Below are 25,532 nucleotides of genomic sequence, written 5' to 3' on the forward strand. Positions count from 1 at the left end.
ATATATTTGCATATGTACATATCTTTATATAGACCTCTATAAATGCCCTTTGCCTCCCAGCTCTTTCCTCTATTTCCCTTGATTTTCCTCTTGTCCCACTATCATGCTCAGTCCCCACCAGGGTTTCAGCAATTCCTCTTGGTTACATTCCCCTTGATCATCAGGCCTCCCACACCCACCTCACCACCGATTTGGATCACTTGTTGTTCCCTTGTCCCTGGATTTGTTAACACCACTTCCTTTCCCCCACCTCCCCCTCTTCCATGTCCCCCCGGAACTGTCAGTCCCGTTGTTTTCTCCTCCAGATTGTTCATCCAGACTATTTTATTTAGACAGACCTGTGGAGATAATAACATGCACAGCAACAAGACAGAGCAAAGCCAAGCAACAATGTACAACAAACCAGCAACAAAAACAAACCACTGACAAAGAACAAATGAAAACGCAACAAGCAATAAAAGCTTGTAGTTAGTTCAAAGATCGCTGGCCTTTAGGAGTGTTTTCCAGTCCAGTGAACAGTGCTTTCTATATTCTAGATACAAGACCCTTATCACGTCTATAATTTGCACGCACACGCAAAATAGGCTTTGGCGTTTGTATAGTGCACAGAGGTGGGCGGGTGAGCTGGGAAGTCACGGAGGGCCATGAGTAGGGAAGTGAACCGATTTGCCATCAACATTTTATAGGGAGCAGAAGCTGGGAGAGCCCCTTGGTCAAGAACCCAGGTGAGGAAAAATGGGAGGAGGGTCCAAAGGAGAGTCGGAAGATATTTTGGAGCTCGCTGGAGTGAAGACGATTTACTCAAGGGTTGGATGTGAGGCATGAGAATGACCCGGGACATTGGCCTGTGCAGCTAGAAGGGCCGACCTGTCATTTGCTGAGATGGCAAAGGCTTAGTTCCCTTCAGGGCTGATCGCGAGTCATTTTTAGAGTGAGGTGCTTATGAGTCATCCTGGTGGGGACAGGGGGAAAGAAGTTACATCTGGGAAGCTGGAGGTCTGGGGAGAGCGGGAGCTGGAGGCCTTAGCACCGTGCCTGGGTCAGCACCGACACTGGCAGGGGTCACCCAGAGAGAGTGTGGACAGATGCCCGAGGAAGAGTGGGTTTGCTCGTCGTCTCTGTGCGATCAGCCACCTCAAAACTTAGTGGCTGAGAACACCGGCGTTTCATTTCTGCCCATCCCGTGGGGCAGGAGTTCCGGCGGGCCTGGCTTCAGAGGTCTTCTGTTGCATGGGCATCAGCTGGGTCCTTCCATCTGCAGCATGCTGATTAGACGAATATTGACCAAGTGAGGGACCCTTTTTCTTCTTTTTCATTTTCAAAATTTCTCCTAGAGAAGAAAGGAAATTTCTCACCAAAGGAAAGTCTTCTAGTAATCTTCCAACACAGCCATCATTACTATAAACCCATCCCTACTCTTAGTGCATATGCAAATATGAATATATTATATGTTAATATATAGTGCATAATATGCTAATGAACATTACAGACTCACATTCAATTGTGTATGTCGATAGCGTCTATGAGGCTGGTGCCTCTCGTTCTGAGACTGGCCTTTCTCGCATGCGGATATCATGGGCATTGGTTTTTCATGTCTCTGATACTTCTCTAAGTGATCCTTTAAACACATTCGGTGGTATTTGATGGTGTGAAGGTACCATGATTTATTTAACCTATTTTCAATGATGGGCAGCTAAACCACTCCCTCCCCCTGCCCGCCCCTGCCCCCAAATCCCCACTGTAAGAAGCACTATAAGGAATACCTCTTGATGCGAACATTTGCAATGTTCCAATTTTTTCTTGGGATACATTTTTGGATGTAAAATTGCTGGGTCAAAGTCAAATACGCAACATTTTAACAAATATGACCAAATTTCCCTTTAGAGAGGACTGCTCACCTGAACTTTCTTCAATGCTGAAAATGCCTGAGCTGTCCCATCCCCTAGCCACCAGCCATCGGTGGCTAACAGCTGCTATATTGGACAGCCAGTTCTAGCGTGTTCGGTCACTTCTTGCTCTTATCAGCTGGGCAGGAATGTAGGAAGGTACTTCTTCCCATCCTTTAGAGCAGTGGTTCTCAACCTTCCTAATGCCTCGATCCTTTTACACAGTTCCTCATGTTGTGGGGACCCCCCAACCATAAAATTATTTTCGCTGCTACTTCATCACTGTCATTTTGCTACTGTTATGAATCGGGCGACCCCTGTGAAAGGGTCGTTGGACCCCAAATGGGTTGCGACCCACAGGTTGAGGACCGCTGCTTTAGAGCTCTGAGTGTTCCCTTGCTGGCGGTCAGCATCTCAACTGCCCTCTTCCTCTGTTTCAGGGTAAAGGCCCCAAAGCTGTCATCAGCATCAAGGACTTAAATGCCACCTTCCAGACAGAGAAGATCGGGAACCCGCACGGGCTGCAGATCACCTACAACAGAGAAGGTCGCACCAGGAACCTGTTTGTGTATCATGAAAGTGGCAAGGTGAGAGCTGGGCGGACCTAGCGCACCAACACCTGCCCTTCTCATTTGGTGACGTGCTCAGCTGCCTCTTGAGAGTAGATGCTGCTCTTTTCCTTAATCTGTGGTCACCTCTGGGTCAGGGGTGAGGTAAGTGGGAGGCAGAGTGAGATCAGGGAGGGGAACTTGGCAGGCGTCATCCACGGGAGTCCAGCTGGCAGAAGAGCTCTTGTCCTGGGGTGGCGCGTCCAGATGGGACCTGAGAATCTGAAGCTGAGAGGGAATGAATAGGAGTGGAGTTGGCCGGGCTCTGAAGCCTAGCTCCTCGTGCTGTCCTGGGCTCAGAGCATTGACTTCGCCTGTGAGCTTGTTAGCGTCTCCTCCCCAGCCCAGCCCTACGGAATCGGAATCTGCACTCTGCAAAATCCCCATGTGATGCCCTGTGCATATTGATACTTGGGAAGCACTGATCAAAGGTCCGGGAGATCAACTCAGAGAAGGGCCAGCTAATGAGACAGGCCCCAAAGCCTGTAGCTGGGGATGGGAAGGTGTTTCCAGGAATGAGGAAGTGCGACGTAGGGACCGACACTCTGCGAGCCTGAGCACTGCTCAAAAGAGCCCTAGTAGTGCAGGGGGTTACTCGTTGAGCTGCTAACCACAGCATCTGTAGTTTCTACCACCAGCTGCTCCATGGGGAAAAGATGAGGCTTTCTACTCCTGTCAAGCTTGACAGCCTTGGAACCCCACAGGGGCACTTCTAGTCTGTCCATAGGGTCATTACGAGTCAGAATCGACTCGATGCCAGTCAGAGATTGGCTTTTGGCTTGGACACTGTTCGCGGTGACTGGTGTACATCACTTCTCCGTCCTTGGAGACGTTTTAGCCCCGTCTTTCTGAGACACGGGCATGTGATGATTGGCCATGTAAGCTGTCACCCAGGGTCACATAGCTGATGCTTCCTGAGCCCAGCTCCCAAAATCCCATCTCCCGTGATGCTGCTGGGGTGAGCACCCGTAGCAGCGGAAGCCAGGAACCAGAGGCGAGCACCAACCTCCCCAGGGACCCTAGGGGATAACAGAAGGTAGGGCTAAGGCTGCCAGCCCCTCAGCAGGCCGAATGCTCTCTGGGGCACATGGTCAGGAGCCTGACAGGTGTGATCTGCCAATCAGAAAGTGTAGTCTGGAGAGCAGGGATTTGGACTCATCCACTGAGTCACTTGGGTAGGCCTCCTCTCCTGATCAGGTCTGCGTCCTGGTCAGGAGCCGGGATTAAAACACAGAGGAGTCGTAAGGGCTGAGAGACTGTGGACCATCCATATAGTCACTCTAACACAGGGAGGTGCATTCCACACAGGAGTTGCTGTTTGTGGCTGTGGGCTAACGACTGTGGCAGATGTCAAAGACAGGCTCATTGGGCATTTTCAAAGCGGGATCCGCTTCTTTGGTCACACGTTCAAGCGTCCACCTTTCAGCACCCTGTGCTGAGGATACGTGTTTCATTCGCACGGAGATCCCGAAGGAGCTCCCGCAGTGTTTCGAGCGCTCTGCTGGGTGCTAGGATGGGGCAGGTGGGAGGCAACCGGGGCAGAACCATGGGTCTCAAGGAGGCAGAGACGGGGACTAGGGGCAGCACAATGGACGGGGACGTGGCCGTGCTGCGGACACGCAGAAGACACGTCAGTTGTCCAGTCAGCCAAAGAGGCCCTTTAGAGCAGGGCTGTTAAACTCAATGAAAACGCAGGCCATTTGGTGCAGCAGGCAAGATTCATGCGGCCACATCACATTTGCAAATTTTGTTAAATTTACATTTTGAAGTGAGGATTCAGGAATATGGATTGGACAATCAAAACACTATAATTGCTTTTATTTAAACATTTATTTTATTTAATGTATTTATAAAACTAAAATTATTCTTTTTTACCCGAAACTTGCCAGCGCTTTCCTCCTACTAGTTTTCACTCACCTCTTATATTGTGACCGGAAAATATAACAAAGTAACTAATTAAAAAATACAAAATGTTGGACAGCTGACAAATGTGATGCACAATCGTAATGGCGTCCCTCTAAAAATGTTAACTAGAGCTGCCGCTAGGTATGATTCATAACTGTACAACCCAGAATGCTCTTTTTAACCTGTTGGCTGTCCGGATCTGTTTACATTATGTGACACTGAGAGTGGCAGACATATTGCTCCCAAATGTCGCCGGAACTGAGTCAGCGCGTTTATACACGTCCACAGACCCCCAGGAAAGGCACTGGGCCACATGTATACTCGTCTTCAGTAGTTAAAGGGTTAACGAGGGAATTAATTGCGTGTACGGGATTGCCTTGATCTTCCCTAAGCGCTATTTTCTTCATAACGATTTTTTCTATTTTCATTTTATTTATTTATTTTTTAAAAATAAGCATTTTATTAGGGGCTCATACAACTCATCACAATCTGTACATACGTCATCTGTGTCCAGCACTTTAGTACATATGTTGACTTCATCATTCTTACGACACCCACTTTCCACTTGAGCCCCTGGTGTCAGCTCATTTTTCCCTCTCCCTCCCCGCTCCCCCCCGAACCCCCGATAATTTATAATTTATTATTATTTTATCATATCTTACCCCATCCCACGTCTCCCTCACCCACTTCTCCGCTGTCCGTCCCCCAGGGAGGAGGCCACATGTACTATTTTCATTTTATTTTAGAGCTTCTTGGGCCACAAAAAATTACCTTGGGAGCCACATGCGGCCCTGGGCGCCAGTTTGACACCCCTGATCTAGAGGAAAGACGGTCTGTGTCAGAACCACGGGCCCCGCTCTGGGAAGGAGAGAATGAGAGCCTGCTTATGGGGGGTTGGGGGGGTGGAATAGGAGAGATACAGGGAGTATTTCCAGGGCAGGAGGCATGACTGGGCTTCCTGGAGCTCCGAATCAGGAGCCAGCCTTGAGCAGTAGACTCCGAATGAGTCTATTGCAACAGCTAACCAGCAAGATGAGTGTGAGTGAGTGAGAGAGAGAGAGATGATGGGAGAGAGCTACACTCGCTCTTTGCAAAGGGCAACAGTTGTTCCGTAGCATCGGACAGGCAGTAGTGCCACACTTTTTTGTGTTCCTGAGTTCCAGGATCCATCCCCCAAAGTCGGTGAGAACTCAGCCCCTAGGCATCATTCACAGCTCCCTCCCGGGACTGTACCAGAATCTTGATGGAACCCGGGCTGTGAGGGAATGCAGAGGAGATTCCTGGCTGTCAGTCTGAGAGAGGCCGACCAGACTGGCTTGGTTCAGAAGGTGGCGACCACCCCTTCGTGACAGTCTCTGCCATGAGGACTTTGGCTGAGGGGCCCAAGGTCTCTGGCATTTAGACTCTCCCCCATTTACCCAGGCCTGATGCATCCAGTGACCTTGGCCGGCCCATCCTGCTCTTGCTCTTGCTGCCCCAGCTTCTCCAGATGATGGCCACCAGCAGGGGTGGCACGCAGGCTTGCGGGAGCAAGTAGGTCATTCAAAGGGTGAAGTGGACAGGAGTCAGCAGTTGGGGGATTGTGGCAGGAGGAGAAACCCATTACAGGAGGGAAACAAACATTGGGAGTCAAACAAGGCGTTGGCCCAGGTCTGGCAGTCTGTGACTGCTCCGAGAGACTTGCCATGTCAAGTCCTGGCAGGGTCTTCTCTGGCCTGGCCCCATACCCTTAGTCCAGCCTGGGGGACGCCTGGCCCTCGGGCTTTATACCAAACCATACTCACTGCCACTGAGTCCATTCCAACTCCCTGTGACCCAATAGGACAGGGTCGAACTGCCCCTGTAGGTTCCTGAGACTGTAACTCTTTACAGGAGTAGAAAAATCCCACCTTTCTCCCATAAAGCGGCTGATGGTTTCAAACTGTTGACCTTGCAGTTAGCAGCCCAATGTGCAATCACGACACCGCCAGGACTCCCCGTGGGCCGTCAAAGGCCCACAAAATCATTTATACCAGCTAACATCATACACCTCACCAAAGAGAAGCAAGCAGTTCAGCCATCGCATCAGTGGCGAGTCCATTTGACCAAATATAGCAGGCTCATTTTTAAGTTGATCATTTTATATGGGCCGCAAATGATGTTATAAGTATCCAAATGGCCCTTGGCAGAAGTAAAGTTCCCCTCATCCCTGCCTGGGTGTCTGAGAACCAAGGCTTTGGACAACCCCGGGGGCCAAGAGGGTTCAGAACCCCAGAACACTAGACCGGGTGCTTGGGCGAGGGAGATTGTGCGGCCTTCGTTCCTTGGACACCACAGTCAAATGAATTTCTCAATCTCCAGTTCACATAAAAAGCTAGCACCGAAGCTATTTGAACAAGTCTTTCTAGGTCCCAATTCCAAATTCCGGGGAGAAAGAAGCTCATAGGCCCAGGCTGGCTTCTGCATTGGTCCAGCCCTGGTCCAGCTGTGAGAACAAGGATGGGGATTTAATCATAGTAACCTAAGTAGATGCAAATGTGGGTGGTGGGTGGAAAGTGCACTTATAAAAGCAGGGTTTGATGAGAATGATGAGGGCAATGAATGTACAAATGTACTTTACACAATTGATGTATGTATGGATTGTGATAAGAGTCGTATGAGCCCCTAATAAAACGATTAAAAAAAAAAAAAAGCAGGGTTCGAGCAAGCCCCTGAAACATATCTGTTACAACATCTATAAGCAAATCTGCAAGATGAGAGACTGCTCCAGGTAAAAGGTATTTGTGGGGATGAAGGCAGGTGAGGTGGAGTGTTTACGAAAGAGGGAGGTGGCAGCTGGGTTTGTATGGAAGGAGCTCAGCAGGCGAAGCAAGAAACAATCATGCCAACGCCTTTAGACTTCTTTGCAAGAGCAGCAGAGAGGGCTGAAGGGCAGACACAAGCAGATTCACAACCAGCTCACAATTAGCAACCCACCCCAGCGCAGAAGAGAAAAGGCTGGCTAGGCAGGGCCAGTGGGGTTTTTAGGTGAGAGCTGATGATGGCCTGGGCTTCCAGAACCTGAATTGTCCCTGGGCAGTGGCTCAGACATCCGAGCCAGCTCTCGCCAAGGTCGCATAGCAGGCGAGCAGCCCTTGTCTACCACCCAAAATTGTCTTTCTGACAGCATCTGACAGCAGTGCTTTCTGAGGCCTTTGGTTCTCAAAGCCTGCATTTGAACACTCTCCTCCGGTGAGCTCCGTGTACAGCCAAGGATGAACAGCACCGCCTTAAGGCCAAGGCAAGGAGTCTCTCTGGGTGGTGTAAATGGTTAAGCGCTGGACTCCAAGCCCAAAGGTTAGCAGTTCAAACTCCTCTAGAGGTGCCTCGGAAGTAAAGCCTGGTGATCTGCTTCCAAAAGGTCACAGCTTTGAAGACCCTGTGGAGCACACTTCTTACTCTGGAGCCATGAGGCAGAACCAACAGCCACCGACCCTGTCGGCACTGGCAAGGCCCTTTGTGAGCCCCAGGTGGCCTAGCTTGCTTCTTTCCTGCAGCTCAATCAGTCCCCCTGGAAACCAGACGGAGTCAGGCGGCTGTCCTGAGCCTCTAGGCCCCTGGAACCCTTTGTCCTCCCTGGTGCAAGTACCTAATAGCTGAACCTTTGCGCCCCAAACCTGCCATCAGGCCTGGCCCCCCTCTCCATCTCACCAGCTGGCTGTCTGTCCTTCCCATTTAGGAGATCGTGGACTGGTTCAATGCCCTCCGCGCAGCCCGTCTGCAATACCTGAAAACGGCCTTTCCTGAGCTTCCGGAGTCAGAGGTGAGTTCAGCGTGGGCCGCCGTCTTTGCTTCTGCGTCGCCTCTCTGCCCCCTCTCCCTCTCCTTCTCTGCTGACCCTGCAGACACCCAGAGACCAGACTGAGTTTGTAGGCAGGAACTGGAGCCCTGGGACTGGAGCACCACAGAGGGGACCCAAAAGCATTTTTTGGTGTTTTTTTTCTGGGAACCTGGTGGATATGATGTCACACGACACAAGAAAGTATGCCAGCTCCCCCCCTTCAGGATGTGCAGTCGCTAGCCAGAGTTTGAAGGGGCTCACAATTTGGGCATCACTTTTTGATCTCAGGTAATGTGCCCACATCCTGCACATGCTGCTTCCAAAGTGAGTTTGATATTGTCTTGGGATCCCTTCCATCTAGTGATCCATTGGCGTATAGATTAGGTAGGGATGATTATTGCCCTGGGAGATGAGAGACTGAGTCCCAGATGATGAAGTGTATGACTTGAAGGTGAGTTTTCCGCTCTAACACCCCCTTTGCCTCATGGTATTCAGTCAGGGAGCCAGTGGGACTCACCCCCCCAACAGCTGTAATAGAGACATATCTCCCTTCTGTGGCCAAGTGTCTGATCATCGCCCTTAGACAAATGGGGTGCCCAGTTATATCTCAGCCTTGACCAGGGCAGCCTGCTGGGGTTGGGCAGAGGGTGATTACTTTGAGCCAGGCGACCTGGGCTCTCCTCAATGCTCCATCATTAGCATGCTGCATGACCAAGGCAGGTCTACAGGACCTCTCTGAGCATGTTTCCACAGCAGTAAGCTGGTGATTGGTCTGGTTCATCTCTCAGGACCTCTTCTAACTCTGAGGTGCTGTGCTGTGTGGTGGTCCCTGCTGGAGGCCCCCCCTTTAGTGGATTTGAAAAGTTCTGGCGGCATAGGATGTTAGGCACTGGACTGCTCACCGCAAGCTCAGCAGTTCAAACCCACCAGTAGCCCTGCTGGAGAAAGACGAGGCTGTCCACTCCCATAAATATGTACAGCCTTGGAAACCCAATGGGACAGGTGTACTATAGGTTGTGACCCATAGGTCAAAATCGACTGGATGGTAGTGGATTTCGCTGTTGTTTTTTGCTTCTTTTTTGTTTTAATTGGATTTGTAGGCAGTCGGAGTGGGGAGGCCATGTAAAACCTGGGATTTTTGTTGTTGTTTCAAATGGTTAGGTCTTCTTTGAAATCTTAAATGCTCTTTACTTTCAAGGTTTATGGGTGTTCGGACAGAACAAGGGACTACTTTGTGGTTTAAAATCAGGAAAGGAGTACGTCAGGGTTGTATCCTCTCACCATACTTATTCCATATGTATGCTCAGCAAATAATCCGAGAATCTGGACGGTATGCAGAGGAATGTGATGGTAGTATTAAAGGAATGCTTATTAACAACCTGCAGTACACAGAGGATACAACCTTGTTTTCTGCAAATGAGGAGGACTCGAAGCACTTGCTGATGCAGATCAAGGATGACAGCCTTCAGCCTTCAACTCAATGTCAACAAACCCCAAATCCTCACAACTGGGCCAATAGGTAGCATCATGACAAATGGAAAAAAGATTACAGTGATCAAGGATTTCATCTTCTTGACAGCAGTCAAGAAATCAAATGACGTCTTGCATTGAGCAAATCTGCAACACAAGACCCCTCTCTCTTAAGTGGTAAAAAGCAAATAGGTCACCTTGAGGACCAAGGTGTGCCTGACCCAAACCATGTGTATGAGTCTGGGTGGACTAGAGAAACAAATCCATGGACACACATATGTGTATAAGAAAGAGATTTATATACAAGAGCAATTGAACATTGAAAACATCCCAGCCCAGTCCAGATCAAGTCCATAAGTCTGATATTAGCCCATGCCAGATATCAATCTATAAAGTCTTCAGACTCATGAAACACATGCAATGAAGCCAAATGCAGGATGATCACAAGCCAGTGGGTAGGAAGTCTTTGGGTCCGGTGGCATGGTAAGCATCTCAGTGCTGGCAGGGGTCTCTCTGCAGCTTCTCCGGCTTCAGGGGTCTGGTTCCATCCATGTGGCTTGTCTTCTGTATTGTCTCCCAGGGAGTAGCAGAGAGAGAGAGAGAGAGGTATCTTCCACCTCCAAGGAGGAAGTGCCAGATTTCCCAGAATTCTCAGGAGAAGGCCATGCCCATGGAAGTCTCATTGGCGATCTCCAGATTGACAGCCTAGACTCCACTGCTACACTCTTAATCCTTAAATTGACACCAGATTAGGTGACTATCACACCATGGTATTTTCAGTCACCTCATATGCATGCGAAAGTTGGGCATTGAATGAGAAGGACCGAAGAAGAACTGATGCATTTGAATGATGATGCTGACAAAGACTACTGAAAAGACGATGGACTGACAGAACAAACGAGTCTGTCTTGGAAGAAGTACAGCCAGGATGTTCCTTAGACATGAAGATGGTGAGATTTTGTCTCCCATTCTTTGGACATGTCATCAGGAGAGACCAGTCCCTGGCGAAGGACATCCTGCTTGGTAAAGTAGAGGGACACTGAACAAAAGAGGAAGACGCTTGACAGGCTGGATTGACATGGGGTTGTAACAGTGGACTCAAACATAACAATGACCCTAAGACAGTACAGGGCCAGGCAGTGGTTCATTCCGTTGTACAAAGGGTCGCTCTGAATCAGAAGCAACCCGACCACACCCAACCACCTCACAACAACAGGGTCTAGGGGCACCTTAGTGGCCCAGGGGAGACCCCGTTGCATCCCCCGCCAGTGCAGCTCATGCGTAGCCACCACTTGTCTGTCAATGGAGGCTTGTGGGTGGTGATGATGCTGAACAGGTTTAAGGCAGATTAGGATGAAAGGCCTGAGGGTCAACCTCTGAAAATCGATGATCGCCATCAGGCAGGTGCCAAGGGCCCGTGTCCGTGGGGTCCACATGATTCTGGGGCCAACATGGCAGCAGCTAACAAGGACATGTGGCTGACACAGGGACGTGGGAGTCTGCTTTGGGCCCAGTGAGATGGGGACAGTTCCTAAGAGAACTGGGTCAGAGTCCTGCAGCCTGCTGAGTCAGCACGCTGAACTGGCCAGTGCCGCTCCTGTGGGCAGGCAGTGGGTTGGGAGTGCTGACTGCAGGTTGCCGGGAAGGGGAGGGGGGGACAAAGTGCAAATGCTCAGCATGATTTCATCTGGGCTAGCTTTGCAACTCTGCTGACAGGGGTGGAGGAAATTGGCCATCCGCCAACGTCTTCTAGGTCCTCTGGCTCTCTGGCTTCCCTCATTCTGCCCCCCACCACCCCCCGCCCCTCTCCTCCCTTGCCTCTTGCTCTCTTGCTTTATCTCCAAGCCTGCCTCTCAGGTTTATGGGCCCAGATGGCTGAAGGCAGGGGAGGGCCAGTGGGGCTGTGGTCCTGTTATAAAGACCACCTGGACTCAGGGTTAGAGAAGCTGATGTGTTACTTAGGGCAGGTCACCTTACCTCTCTGAGCTCCCAGTTTCTCCTCTGTCACCATGGGGACATTGTCCTCCAGCACCGTGTCCTTCCCCTTGTACCGGTTGGTTCCCTACCCTGGACTAGCCTGCCCTGGCTCATGGTTAGGCTACTGAGCAGATGAGGACTATCGCTCCTTCAAGTGGAAGAATATGAAAGCCCATCCAACATTTTAGGGCAGATGTGGTATAGCTTCTAATGTTTGTTTTATAATATATTTATTTTGTTTTATAATATTTTTTACTGACACATCTTACTCATTCCAATAGATACATGTACATACAGCTCTGTTGTTTAAAGACTGCTAATCATCTCCTTATTGCACAAGGGAAGGCGGGTCTAGAGAGACACAAGGTCTTGCCAAGGTAGCGTGGCTTCTTAACTTCAGAGTTGGAATTAGAATTCAGAGCTCCTGACTCCTCATCCAAGGCATTATCTTCTTTTAGGTTTTTATTTATTTGAGCTCCTTGCTATCAGATCCCCTTAGTCCCCTCCCTTTCCCACCATACCACCCAGGAACCCTTCTTTTTTTTTTTCTTTCTATAATAGGTGTTTGGGGGTTTTGCCATATCTTACACAATGCAGTATATCCATTCACATACACTTCTGTTGTATGTTGGATAACCCCATCGAGTGGGGCTATGCAGTCATCAGTGCTATTAGCTCTCCTCTCCCCTCCGCCACCCCTCCCTCTTCTCGTGCCCTCAGGGAACAATTACTCCTATTACTGTTTCTTGACTTTCATGTACTAAATGATCTCAAATAGACAAATGAACATATGCAAATCTGACATGATTAATGAGGTAAAACAAGTAAAACCATAAGAGTGAGGGGAGGAAGTATTATATGGTTATGGGGAGGAGAGTTGGGTGGTTCATCAGTGCCATACTGCACCCTGGTTTTACCATCCCTTCCATGTGGTCCTTCTGAGAGGGACTGCTCCGTTATCTTACAGGTGGGTTTGGGGTCTCTACTACATCCACACCCCTTCACATCAATTTGGTTGCATGTTTTTGAACTTCTGATACCTCTTCCCTTTGATACCTCATGATCACACAGGCTGGTGTGCTTCTTCCATGTGGGCTTTGTTGCTTCCTTGCTAGATGGCTGCTGTTAACTATAATCCTTTAAGACCCCAGACGCTATATCTTTTATTTTTTATTATTATTTTTTATTTATTTTCTTTTTATTTTATTTTATATATTTATTTATATAGATAATTAGATATATAACACAAGAAATGAACTGTTAAATTATATACAGATAGATAAATATATAATACAAGAAATGAACAGTTAAGTTATAAAGTAGTACAAATGCCTCAGTGCAACTCTTTTCCGTGAGCGAGAGAGAGTTGTGAGAGACTAGCAGTCCTTCAAGTCTAGTCTGCTGCCAGATCTTCCTCTATTTATAGAGAGAGCTAGGATATCTCAGCACAGCAGCCAACCACAAGGCAGATCACCAACTGTCAACCAACCACCAGTCCCAACTGCGAGTCCCCAGCTCCAGAGATATCTTTTTTTTTTTTTTTAACATTTTATTAGGGGCTCATACAACTGTTATCCCAATGCTATATCTTTTAATAGCCAGGCACCATCAGCTTTCTTCACCACATTTTCTTATGCACCCATATAGTCTTCAGGGATAGTGTCAGGAAGGTGAGTATCATACAATGCCACATTATTAGAGCAAACCATTCTTGTACTGAGGTAAAATTTAAGTAGAGGTCCAAAGTCCATCTTTTTCCTTGCTACATTTGCATATATATATATGCAAATACACATATACTTATATATTTTTCCTTCTTTCCTAATTTTTTTCCCTCCTACCCCACTCTTATGTTTACCCATTGTTCACCTCTCAGTAATTCCTCTTAGATACAATTTGATTGATCAGACATGACCAGAAAAGCTACACCCTCCTCACCATCAATTTTAGAGCATTTACTATTCCCCTGGACCCATCATTGTTGGCCCCTGACTCACCTCCCTCTCCCTTGCCCCTCCCATGCCCCCCAAGGCATTATCTTCTTGTTTACTCTGCTGCTACCTCCTTTAGCCCTGTGTCAGAGTCTCCACGATGGCCAGGTCTTGACCAGAGGACCCGAGCGTGCATGTGAGTGCGTGGCTGCTGTGTTTACAGCATAACAGAGCAGTGAGGGAGGACTGGCTACCATCTGTAGCCCAGCATGTGACCCAGCTCTTTACCCAACAAACCACAGGGCTTTAGGACAATCCCTGGCCACTTCTTTATAAGTACCATGAGGATGACCTTGGGAGCTTCCCAAAGTTCATGGAACAATAGAGTGAAAACATAATGGAATTTTCCACCAACTTTTTGAAATCCCCGCCCCCCAAACCTAACTGGCAAGGTTGTGAAATAGCACCCAGGATGCTCAGTGTGGCTGTGGAGAGGAGGGTACAGGAGGTGGTGGCAGAGCCTGTGGGCCCCGAGACTGGGCTTTTCAAAGGCAACCAAACATGAGCTCTGAAGCTATATAAAGGTCATTGGGATAAATGTTTTTTAAAAGAATTGTCAGAAAGCATGGCTGAGGGCAAACTAGGATGACCATGGGATGTTACAAAAATGACATCCTCAAGGTAGCCGTGGGTGAGTGTTCAAGTCCTTTCCCATGATATTTAAGAATTCTCCATGGCCTTAGTGTGATAGGGCTTCCATTTTGGGAAGGAAAAATGACGAATTGGTCACAAAGGGGTGAATAGGAGCAAGTGAAGCAAATTCATATTTTATTCGACACTGATAACCTCATTTCACATAGAAAATGGAACTTGTTAAAAGATTTCATCTTGCTTGGATCCACAATCGATGTTCATGGAAGCAGTAGTCAAGAGATCAAAGAACCCATTGCATTAGGTAAATCTGCTGCACATGGCCTCTTTGAAGTGTTGAAAAGCAAAACTAATAAATAAAACGTTGAAAAACAAGGATGTTCCTTTAAGAACTAAGGTGGTATTTTCGATCACGTCAGATGCATGTGAAAGTTGGACTTTGGCTAAGGAAGACCAAATAACAATCTGTGCATCTGAACTATGGTGTTGTTGAAGCGTATGGAAAGTACCACGGACTGCCAAAAGAACAAACAAGTCTGTCTTGGAAGAAGTATGGCCCGAATATTCCTTAAACACAGGATGGGGAGCCTTTGTCTCACACACTTCGGACATGCTGTCAGGAGAGACCAGTCCCTGGAGAAGAACATCGTGCTGGGTCCAGTGGAGGGCAAGCAAAAAAGGGGAAAGCCCTTGGCAAGATGGAGTGACGCAGTGGCTGCAACCATGGGCCCAAACAGAAGCACCGTTGTGTGCATGGTGCATGTCAGGGAAGTCTCTTGTTCGGTTGTACATAGGGTGCTGTGAGTCGGAACCAACCTGACTGTACCTAACAACAATAACCTGTAGAAAATGACGTTTGGATATTCAGTATTTTATTTGCTGAACATTGAAGTTGGTTTCAAAACAAAAACTTTCACCCAGACCTTCACATACACAGTTGTTGTTATTGATAGGTGCTGTTAAGTTGCTTCTGACTCATGGCGACCCTGTGCACAACATGAGGAATGTGCTTTCTGGCCCTGAGAGGGTCTCCTAGGGGTCTGTGGTGGTTGCGTAATCTGTTGTCAATCGGAGACTTAAGAACGAAGGGGTGGAGTCTAGCCTGTCAATCAGGTTGCCGTTTGATGACCTCATTTGGAGGCGCTAAGGAGATACATAACTTGCTGGAGGCGGGACACTCATTCCCTGCGAGACATTCCTGTTGAGAAGACACAGGGGCTACGCTAGAGCCCTAGAGCTGAAGGAGCCACATGGAGACCCCTGCCAGTGCTGAGATGCTTCTACCACCACTGGATCCACAAGACTCTCCACCCACTGGCCTGTGATCTTCCTGCATTCAGCATTATTGCATGGCTACATGTGTCTAAAGAGGAATTTATGGACTAGTAGTGGACATATGGGCTAATATTGGGCTTGTGGACTAGGCTGGGATGTTTTCTTAATGTACAATTACTCTTTTATATAAAGCGCTTTCTTACACACATGAGTGCCTATGAATTTGTTTCTCTAGTCAACCCAGACTAACATAGCCTCTTACCTGCCTCCACACTGTGGCGACTGAAAAGCCAGGAATGAGTTCCCTGGCTCAGAGCCAGGTCATGGACGCCGGCCACTGGAGACCTCGTGTTTGTCAGAGGAGGATGGTGTTGTACAGTTTTCCACGGCTGGTTTTTCAGAAGTAGCTCACCAGGCCTTTCTTCCGAGGCTCCTTTGGGTAGACTCAGGCTTGCAGCCTTTTGGTTAGCAGCTGCCAAGCACCATGACCATTTGCATCCTCCTGGTGCTCCAAGGTTACTAAAGGAATCCTTAAACCCAGCCCGGCTCGGCCATGCTGGTGCGTCCTGCAGACATCTGGGAAATGCCATCTGGCTCTGTTGAAACATTAATATCACATCCATTCCACGTTCCAAATATAACTCTGTGAACCATGAGCACATATCCTTCCTCATTCCAAACATCCCCCTTTGGGGGAGCCCAGCCCCATGGGGGGCTTCTGGTGCCTGCGGTGTGAGTCAGGGGCTCAGAGTCTGTCTCTCTTCCCACAGCTTGTGCCTCTCATCACCAGGAATTACCTCAAACAAGGCTTCATGGAGAAGACTGGTCCAAAGGTACAGCCTGCCATTCCCTTGCATGGCTCACAGGGCTCTCCTGCCCAAGGGTAGTGGGACATAATCTGGGAGGTGGGGGCCAGGGAGAGGGGAGGGGGAAATGACGCAGTAGTTGGTGAGCTCCTGGGTTGCGGGCCCAGCGGTGCTGGCACACTTCTCCCTGGCACTGGGCATGCCCTCCTCTTCCTGTCTTGTCACTGTGGTGACATAGCTACGAGGGGCCTTCAAAAAGTCCATGGGAAAATGGAATGAAAAGACCATGAACTCTTTGAAGGCCCCTGGTGTCTATGTAAGTCATGGCTTGCCTTTTGGACATTCTTCCCACCCAGGATTCACATTCAGGTGTTACACTGTGAACGGTCCTCTTGCTCTTTCCCCAAGCTCCCCATCAATCTCCCCCTCCCCCCATCAATCTTAAAAGGAACTCAATGACCCCTAAACAGGGAGTCCCCCTTTGTCCTAGAACCCACAGATCGATTTTAGGCTTCATCCGCATGCCATACACATCACTGGCCTCTTCTCCCCTCGACCCCCTCTGCCTGACCCCACCCCTAGGAAAGCACAGCCAGAGAAAACGCACTGGGGTGGCGGCTTGGCACACTCAGAATGCTCACGTGGCCCGTGCTGCCCAAACCAGGCAGGGTTTAGAACCTGCACTGAGAAAAAGACCCCACCACCTGCACATACCCCAGCTGGGTACCACGTGAGCACTCCCCTCCCCTGCATCACATGCCCTCCCCCAAACTCAGGCCAGGCTCTCTTTGGCTGTGAAGCCTGCCCCAGCCTCCAGGGTGGCCCATTCCACTGGCTTCCAGAAGGAAGGGGAGTCCCCTTTAGAAGGCCCAGCTGCTTCTGAGCCCCTGTGGGTGAGCCAGAGGTGCGGAGGCTGGGCTGACACAGGAAGGGGTCTCAGTCCTGGCCTAAAGCTGTTGGCGGGTTGGGGTGAGGGTAGGGGGTAGGTGCTGAGCTCAAAGTAAGAAGTCTGGGAGGAGTGAAGAGAAAGAAGAGAGGGAGATTGCAGAGGGAGGTCTAAAAATGGCAGCAGTCCAGTGATTTGTTTTTAAGGTGTCATCTGTTGACAGGATGGTGGTGAAGTCTGTGGTGGAAGGTGATAGGCAGCCAAGCTTGCAGGCTTCAGACCAGGCTGTTTCCCACCCGAGAGCAAACCATGCCCATCCCCATGGCGTTTGCCCCAGACGTAGGACAGAATTTGGCCAAGGCCAGCGCTTTCAGCCTTGCTGAGCAGTGGCCACTTCTGATTCTCTCAGCTTCTTTTTTCTTGGAGACTTCTGGTTCACAGCTTGAGAAAGAGGGAAGCACCCCTTTCAACCGGGGAAGGCAGTGTCTGGAGGCAGCAGGACAGAGAACCTTCAACCCCTGCCCGCCCAGAGGGCGGGGACTGGAGGTCAGGATGGAGACCACAGGCCAGGCAGCTGCTCTGGCTTGGTCCCGGCTGGCCTCTTGACCTGTGTGCTCAGCATGTGCAACCCTGGTAAGAGGTTCCCTCTTTTGCAGCAGAGAGAACCTTTCAAGAAGCGGTGGTTTGCCCTGGACCTGCAGGAGCGGAGGCTGCTGTATTACAAGAACCCCCTGGTAAAAGCCACTCTGGTTCCTTCCAGGGGCATCCCCCCTGGGCAGAGGGAGGGGTGGCCAGAGGGAAGCTACTGACAGGCACATGGCCCAGCCTGGAGCCCAGGACTGGGGAAACCTGCCTGGCAGGGAGCTTCTCTTTGCCTAGAGCCAGACTGTTCTCCCCTCCCCCTCCAGGAAGTCTGGACTAGTGTCCACGGTGCTGCTAACTGCAGCTAAGTCAAGTTGAACTCTGTCTCCTCGTCTCCAGGTCTCACCTCTGGGAAGTGGCACAGTTAGTACTTAGTCGGGGCTTTGGTCTCAGCCTTGCCATTTGTAGATCCATGCCTTCTGAACCAGGTACTTTGTATCTGGCCTCAGTTTCTTCCTCTGGAAAGCAGACTTATTAACAGCGCTCCCCGCTTAGACATTATCATGATGATTCACTACGTTGTTAGAGACATGCCCCTTTTTACTGCACTTAGCAGCTCCTGCAGTTCTGTACGTGGAAGGTTTGTGGTAACCCTGGTGAGCTAGTGTCTAGATCAGTGGTTCTCCACCTTCCTAAGGCGGTGACCCTTTCAGACAGTTCCTCATGTGGAGGTGACCCCCCCAGCCATCACATTATTTCTGTTGCTACTTCATCACTGTCATTTTGCCACTTTGCTTCCTAATGCCGTGACCCTTTCATACAGTTCCTCATGTGGTGGTGACCCCCGCCCCCAACCATAAAATTATGTCCGTTGCTACTTCATCACTGTCATATGAATCGGGCGACCCCTGTGAAAGGGTCGTTCGACCCCCAGGTTGAGAACCGCTGTTCTAGACTGAGATGTACTAGGAAGAAAGGTCTGGAGATCTACTTCTGAATACCTGCCTGTGAAAACTCTGTCGATCACGATGGTTCAATCTGACTGCTCGTGGGGGTGGCACACGGCTGGGCAGCATTTGGCCCTCTGGTGTGTGGGTCATCACCTTTCAGGGCCCGACTGGATGGCAGCTCATAGCAACATTGTTTTGACAGATGAATGGATGTGGTTTATTTTAGGCTTTGAGCCTTTTCCAGTTCTGGGTCTAACTTAGTAGAGATCCCAGTAGAGGACTGCCCACATCCTTTGACCAGAACATTTCTGGAGCTGCCAGGCTTAAGGCAGGGCCCTGCCCCCTCTGTTCGTTTTCAGGATGCCTTTGAGCAGGGCCAGGTTTTCATTGGGAGCAGCGACCAGGGCTACGCCATCTATGAAGACTTGCCCAAAGGCGTCCGGGGGAGTCGCTGGAAAGCCGGCCTCACCATCGTTACCCCACTTCGGAGATTCGTCTTCACCTGCCCCACCGAGAAGGAGCAGCGGGAATGGCTGAGGAGCCTGCGGGATGTGCTGACCCACCCCATGACTCCCCTCAGCATCCTCAGTAAGATGTGGGCGCTAGCTTCTATTCTGATGGCCAGGGGCAGAGGGTAGAACCAGGCTTCTCTGCTTCGGCTCAGCGAACACCAGACCAGTGGCCATCAAGACCTTTCAACTCATCGTAACTCCACCTGTGTCAGAGTAGTGCCCTGCCGGGTGTTCGGTGGCTGATTTTGGGAAAGTAGGACGTTTGCCAGGACTTTCTTTCGAGGCACCTGTGGATGGACTGGACCGCCAACCTTTTGGTTAGCAGCCAAGTATGTTAATCTCCTGGGTTTTGCCAGGGTGCCAGAAAAGAGCCCTGACACCAAAGTTGTAGCTCCCGACTACTCTCTTTCCATTTCCTTTCTGCCAAAGAAAAGTACAGTCAGTGCACATTATTCCCGAAAGCCTTCCTCTCTCTCCGCCCCTCCATTCTGATGGGAGCCCATCTCTGTTAGCATTTTGAGGTGCGCAGTCCTGGCAGAACTCTCAGTGCTCTTAGGAGAGACCCATCTGTACCCCACTCAGTCTAGAGGCTGCACAGCCCCCTCTCTCTCCCACCACCCCTTGAGTTTCTTTCCTTGTGAGAAAGCCCTGGCCCATTATTATTCACTGAGGTCCCCACCCACCAGACAGCTTCTGGGACCCAGGACTCCCACTCACAGAACACCAAGGCTATTTTTAGTGCACAGCTTTTCTGGGGTTCTCCCTTCTGTTTGCCTCTTTCTGCTCCTCCTCTTTGTCCTTAAATGGGTTACAAGTGGGCTTCCCTCACACTGATGGCCCGATGGGAAAAAAAGGGGAGATGTTCTGAGCTCCCGCAGGCAACTTCCGGTCTGGACTTGGCTGCTGGGACACAGAGGAGCAGCCCTGTGTTTGGAAAAGGACAGACCAAGCAAGTGAGCCGTGGGGAGCGGAGCCCTGGTGACCTGTATACATATGAGCTCTCTTCCTCCTCGAACCCCCCGCGCCACAGAACCAGCCTCGCAAACTCATGTGAAACTTGTTAGCGAGGCTGGACACTTGGTCCTTGCTTTTCTGTCTGTGCGTCTTTCTAGGATGGGTTTTATTCTGTCTCTGTGTCTCACACTCTCTGCTTCTCTTCCTTCTCCAATGTTGGGTCCCCTCTGTTGCTCGTTCCATCTGCTTTTGTGTTGATTTTTTTTTCCATTCTGGATCTTTGTCATGAATCCTGCCCCCCTGCTGGGCCCCTCTCTGGTGTAGTGACCGCATGGCACCTTTTCTCATTTCCCAGCAGCTGCATCAGCAGAGAGTGGCCACAGCAGCAGGTGACCTGGGGACCGAGGAGCTGGCTGACCAGTAATTACTCAGGGCACCTGGCTGGGAAGGAGAAGATCTCACCGATGCCCCGTTGCCCAGCAGGAGTGCCCTGCAGCCAGCGGCCATCTCTGCAGTGAAATCTACAAGACGGAAGCCCTGGCCTTTACCCACTGGGCCTTGTCTTTCGGCCCCGAGACCTCTGTGGGTCTGGCAGATGGAAGGTCATCTGAAGTGCCTTCCAGGCCTGAGCCCTGGACTTCCTCACAGCTAACAGGGGGGCAGTGCAGTGGAAGGCAAGGCACCTGCCACCTCAGCAGAGTGGCGCTTGTGCCAATTCTGCACTGCATTATGAGGAACGCATCAGACAAGCCCACACTGAGGAGCTCTGTGTAAAACAGCATCTATCTCGGCCTCTGCACAAGTGTCCATAGTATGGAAAATAAATTTGCCTGGGACCTGCTGTTGATGGAAGGAGGCTAAGGAGACCCAATGTATTGCTGACCCTGGAGTCCACGTGCCCATTTACACAGACGTGGCCACTAGGGAATCTGGGTACGGATGTTTGTTAATGAACAGGATTGGAAGATTGTGAGCAGTACGCTGTATCTGTGTAAGAGAGCACTCTTGTTCTTGGGAGGTACATCTGTGGTATGTAAGGCAAGATGAAACCAGGTTTGCTATTGACTCTTAAATGGTGCACCAAAAACAGTGAACGTCTCTGAATAGCTGTCTTTATAGTTCTGCCTTTTCCAGAATGCACATATTTGGAATCATATAGTATATGAAGGGGTAACCCCCCCCCAATGTAATATTTTCCCCCTAAAGCTATGTATTTAAATTTGTTTTACAAAACAACCTTATCACCTTCAGAGTACTCTCTATTATACTTAATACATTTGTCAAATCTGCGATTCCATTCTTGCAAATATTTTTTCAAACTCATCTATTTGGATGGCTGACAGCACCTCCCTCATTTCTTTTTCTTCATCTCTTCGACATGGTCAAATCACTGTCCTCTCATGTTCCTCTTCGAGGAAGCAAAAAGAAGTTGCCGGCGCGAGATCAGGTGAGTCAGGTGTTTGGGGCTAGAGAGGCATCCTGCTTTTTGCCCAAAACTGGTGCACTGAGATGGCTGCATGAGCAGGTGCATTGTTGTGGTGGCAAAAGCAGTCCCCTGTCTGCCATTAATCAGGCCTTTTTGGTTACACACTGTTATGCAATCTTTTCTGAACCTGTAAACAGAAAGCTTGTTTAACAGCCTGACCTGTTGGAAAGATTTCCAAATGCATTAAGAGTCAACATTTTTGTCTAGTGGGAAGTTGATGGATGTCCAGAACAAGGTTAGTCATCAATCAACATTTCACCTTTTTTGAAATGAGAAAACCACTCGTACACGAGTTTTTCCCATAGTGCTGTCCTTGTAAGCTGTGTTCAACATCACAACAGTTTCTGCAGCATCTTTCCCGAGCAGGAAACAAAATTTCACAGCTGCACACTGTTCTCTGAAATCAACCATCACAAAAAACGAGGTTCCAGCAAAATGTTTTCATGAAAAAATTCACTGTGACCAGAGAGAACCTTCCCAGGTGCTTACTGGTGCACTAACTCAGAGCGAGTTGCTGGATGCTCTCCTCGTGGAAAAAATGCGTACTATGAAAGCTCTGCTCTGCCCAGCACAATTCTGGTTTGGGGGGTACCCCCTTGTATATCCCTACATCCTAGATGACTAGCTTCTTTCACTTAGCCATATGCCTCCTGGGTGCTTCTGGGTCATTTCATGGCTTGCTGGCTCAGTTCTTTTTTTGACGTGCTTGTTGTTTTTTCCCCTTTTAAAATGAGGAAATTGTGTAACTGTGGAAATTCAAGCATATGTCACAAGCATCCTTGAGCACCTTCTAGGCACCAAGGCCCGGGGATAGACAGGGATGAGAGCACAGGGTCCTGTTGCTATAGAGCTAGAGGCCCTTTGGGGATGCAGTCCCACACCTGGGTGGTACAAGGAGGCACCCGGGTGCTCAGAGGGGGAAGTGCAGACGTGCAGACTGCTGTGGGAATGTGTGGCAATTATAGAGTTCACTCTCACAGCGGTGGGGGGGGGGGGAGCTACCTTCCTCTTCAGAAAGTGACATGAAACCTTAGAGCTGCTTAGAAGTTAAGCAAGGAGAAGAGAAAACCATTCTAAGGTCGAGGGAAGAGCAATGTCCAAAGGTCCAGAGATGGGAAAGGCTGCCTCGCATTTGAGGAACTGAAAGAAATCCTGCGTGGCTGGCATGTTGCCGAAACAGATGGCGGTGTGCTGCCCTTTGTGTCTCTGTCCTAGTGATGTGTGGAAACCCCACTGAGTGTTGTCTCTGCATTAGTGGAGACCTGTAGAGTTGGAAGGTCTTTTAAGAGGTCCCCTACATCGGATGGGATTTTCCTTTGGGTCCCCAATCAGAGGACGAACACCAACAATGTGGGATCTCTTTTCTGGAGTGCTGGCTACTCAGGCGGAGAGGGGAGGGTTTCCTTCCTGGCTCCGCAAACCCACTGCTGCCATCGAGTCGATGCTCAGTGACCTTGTAGGACACAGTAGAACTGCTCCTTAGAGCTTCTGAGACTCTACGTCAGCGGTTCTCAACCTGTGGGTGGTGACCCCTTTGAGGGTCGGACGACCCTTTCACGGGGGTCACCGGATTCATCACAGTAGCAAAATGACAGTGAGGAAGTATAATGTGATGGTTGGGGGTCACCACCACATGAGGAACTGTATGAAAGGATCACTGCATTAGGAAGGTGGAGAACCACTGATCTAAGTCATTAGGGAAGCACCTGCATCTTTCTCCCCCAGAGCAACTGGTGGGTCCACACGGCTGACTGGAGTACACAGCTCAGTCCTTAGCCCACAGTTCCAGCATGACACCGTTTTTTCCGTCCCTGTTTTTATCGCTCGGGGTATCCAATTTTCCAAAAGCGAAGGGAGTGCGACAGGGCAGCAAGGGGAGCAAAGTCCCCCAGTCCCCGAGGAATCCTGAAAATAGACTCTGACTCGGGGGCAGGGCTTGGCACATCATCAGATTTGATCGGAAAAAATACGTAAGGGTCAATAGACAGACCTAGAACTAGCTATTGGGGTTTTATGTTTGTTTTTGTTTTGCCCTGTGTCTGTCTGTATAAGATAGGCAGATGAACAATCCTGAGAAAAGAATGGGACTGGTGGTTCCAGGGGGACTTGGGAAAGGAGGGGTGAGATCTAAAATTGATGGTGAGGAGGGCGTATAATGCCAGGTGGGGCTTGATCAAGTGTGATGTATCTGAGAAGAATTACTGAGCCGAATGGAGGGTGAGCATGATAGTGGGATAGGATGGTGAAAGGAAATAGAGGAAAGAAGTAGGAGGCTAAAGCTATTTATAGAGGTACAGCTGTAGGTATGTATATATGTAAATATATTAATTTATAATGAAAGGATAGAGGCCAATGTACATATATTTATATGTTAAGTATTAAGATAGTAGGTGGACTTTGTGCCTCTAGTCAAGGCCTGTCTTAACACAAGAACACTTTGTTCTAATAACCCAGCACTCTTTGATACTCGTCCTCCTGAAACAATCCCTGAAGACAAAGTGGGTGCATGAGCAAATGTGGTGAAGAAAGCTGATGGAACCTGGCTATTAAAATATGTAGCATCTGGGGTCTTAAAGGCTTGAAGGTAAACAAGCAGCCACCTAGCAGGGTAGCAACAAAGTCCACATGGAAGAAGCACACCAGCCTGTGTGATGAGGTGTCCACAGGAGCTGGTATCAGGTATCAAAAGACCCCAAACAATTATATCAATGTGAAAGAGGGGGGTTGGAGTGGAGACTTAAAGCCCATCTGTAGATAATTGGACATCCCCCCACAGAGGGGTTACAAGGAAGGGAGGATTCAACCAGGGTGCAGTATAGCACCTATGAAACACATCATTCCTCTAGTTCCTGAATGCTTCCTCCCTGCCTCTACCATGACCCAGTTCTACCTTACAAATCCGGCTAGACGAGTACACACATTGGTACAGATAAGAGCTCTTGACACATGGAATTCAGGACAGATAAAACGCTCAGGAACAGTAGTGGGAGCAGCAATATGACGGTAGGGGGATGGTGATAGGGTAGGGGTAGGGGAAGGGAGAGAAAGGAGGAATCCATCACAAGCGCCCCCTAGGGGGAGGAATAACAGATTCTGGTGAAGGGAGACACCGGACAGTGTAAGACACAAAATAACAATATATAATTGATCAAGGATTCAGGAGGGTGGGAGGGTGGAGGAGGGGGAGGAAAAAAAGAGGAGCTGATACCAAGGGCTCAAGTAGAAAGATTGTTTTGGAAATGTTGATGGCAACATATGTACAAGTGTGCGTAATACTATTGAATGATGGATTGTTAAAAGATTTGTAAGAGATCCCAATGGAACGATTTAGAAAAAAAAATTTCCAGCGTTGTAACTAATACTGTAATTCAATAAAGACTAGTATTCATATGATCTAATAAATATTACATTTGAGCAATTTTCCATGATACTTATATTTATTCTATCACTAGAATAAACATTGCTGTGTCCAAGAGCGCCGCTGGTTGGGCGGTGGCGACACGACAGCAGTTTCCAGGCAGATCTGCCGGAGGGCGGATCCTGGGCGGGCCAATGAGGAAGCCCCGCTGCAGCGCCGCGGAAGACGGACGTGGCGGTCTTCCAATGACAGCTCACATAGCCCGACAGCCCCAAGGAGCCGCGTCCTTTGGAAAGCAGCGCGCACTGGCGGTCCGCATCCACCCAGACGCCACTCTGCCCTTCTTTCTAACAAAAAGGAAAGGGGGCGGGTGGCAGGGGGAGGGCATGAGGCGGCCAGGAAGGTCGAAGGAGGAGCTGGAGGAGGAGAGACCCGGCCTTAGCTGGGCGCTGAGTTCAGGGACCCTGAACCCCGCGCGTCGACCACCCTGGCCGCC

General features: G+C 49.5%; 1 protein-coding gene across 1 annotated transcript in view; it reads left to right on the forward strand.

The window, feature by feature from the left end:
• The window catches only part of ADAP2 (ArfGAP with dual PH domains 2), a 29,899-nt gene extending 8,866 nt beyond the window's left edge, over nucleotides 1–21,033 (forward strand). Inside the window, exons 4-9 of the mRNA XM_045299976.1 lie at nucleotides 2,327–2,473; nucleotides 8,097–8,180; nucleotides 16,273–16,335; nucleotides 17,851–17,928; nucleotides 19,086–19,314; nucleotides 20,548–21,033. Coding sequence (XP_045155911.1) covers nucleotides 2,327–2,473; nucleotides 8,097–8,180; nucleotides 16,273–16,335; nucleotides 17,851–17,928; nucleotides 19,086–19,314; nucleotides 20,548–20,585 — 639 coding nt within the window. The 3' untranslated portion in view covers nucleotides 20,586–21,033. The remainder of the gene's footprint in view (nucleotides 1–2,326; nucleotides 2,474–8,096; nucleotides 8,181–16,272; nucleotides 16,336–17,850; nucleotides 17,929–19,085; nucleotides 19,315–20,547) is intronic.
• Nucleotides 21,034–25,532: the final 4,499 nt, after the last annotated feature.

The sequence above is a fragment of the Echinops telfairi genome, unplaced genomic scaffold, assembly GCF_000313985.2.
Source record: "Echinops telfairi isolate 266 unplaced genomic scaffold, ASM31398v2 ScPeMD7_7458;HRSCAF=8496, whole genome shotgun sequence".
NCBI lineage: Eukaryota > Metazoa > Chordata > Mammalia > Afrosoricida > Tenrecidae > Echinops > Echinops telfairi.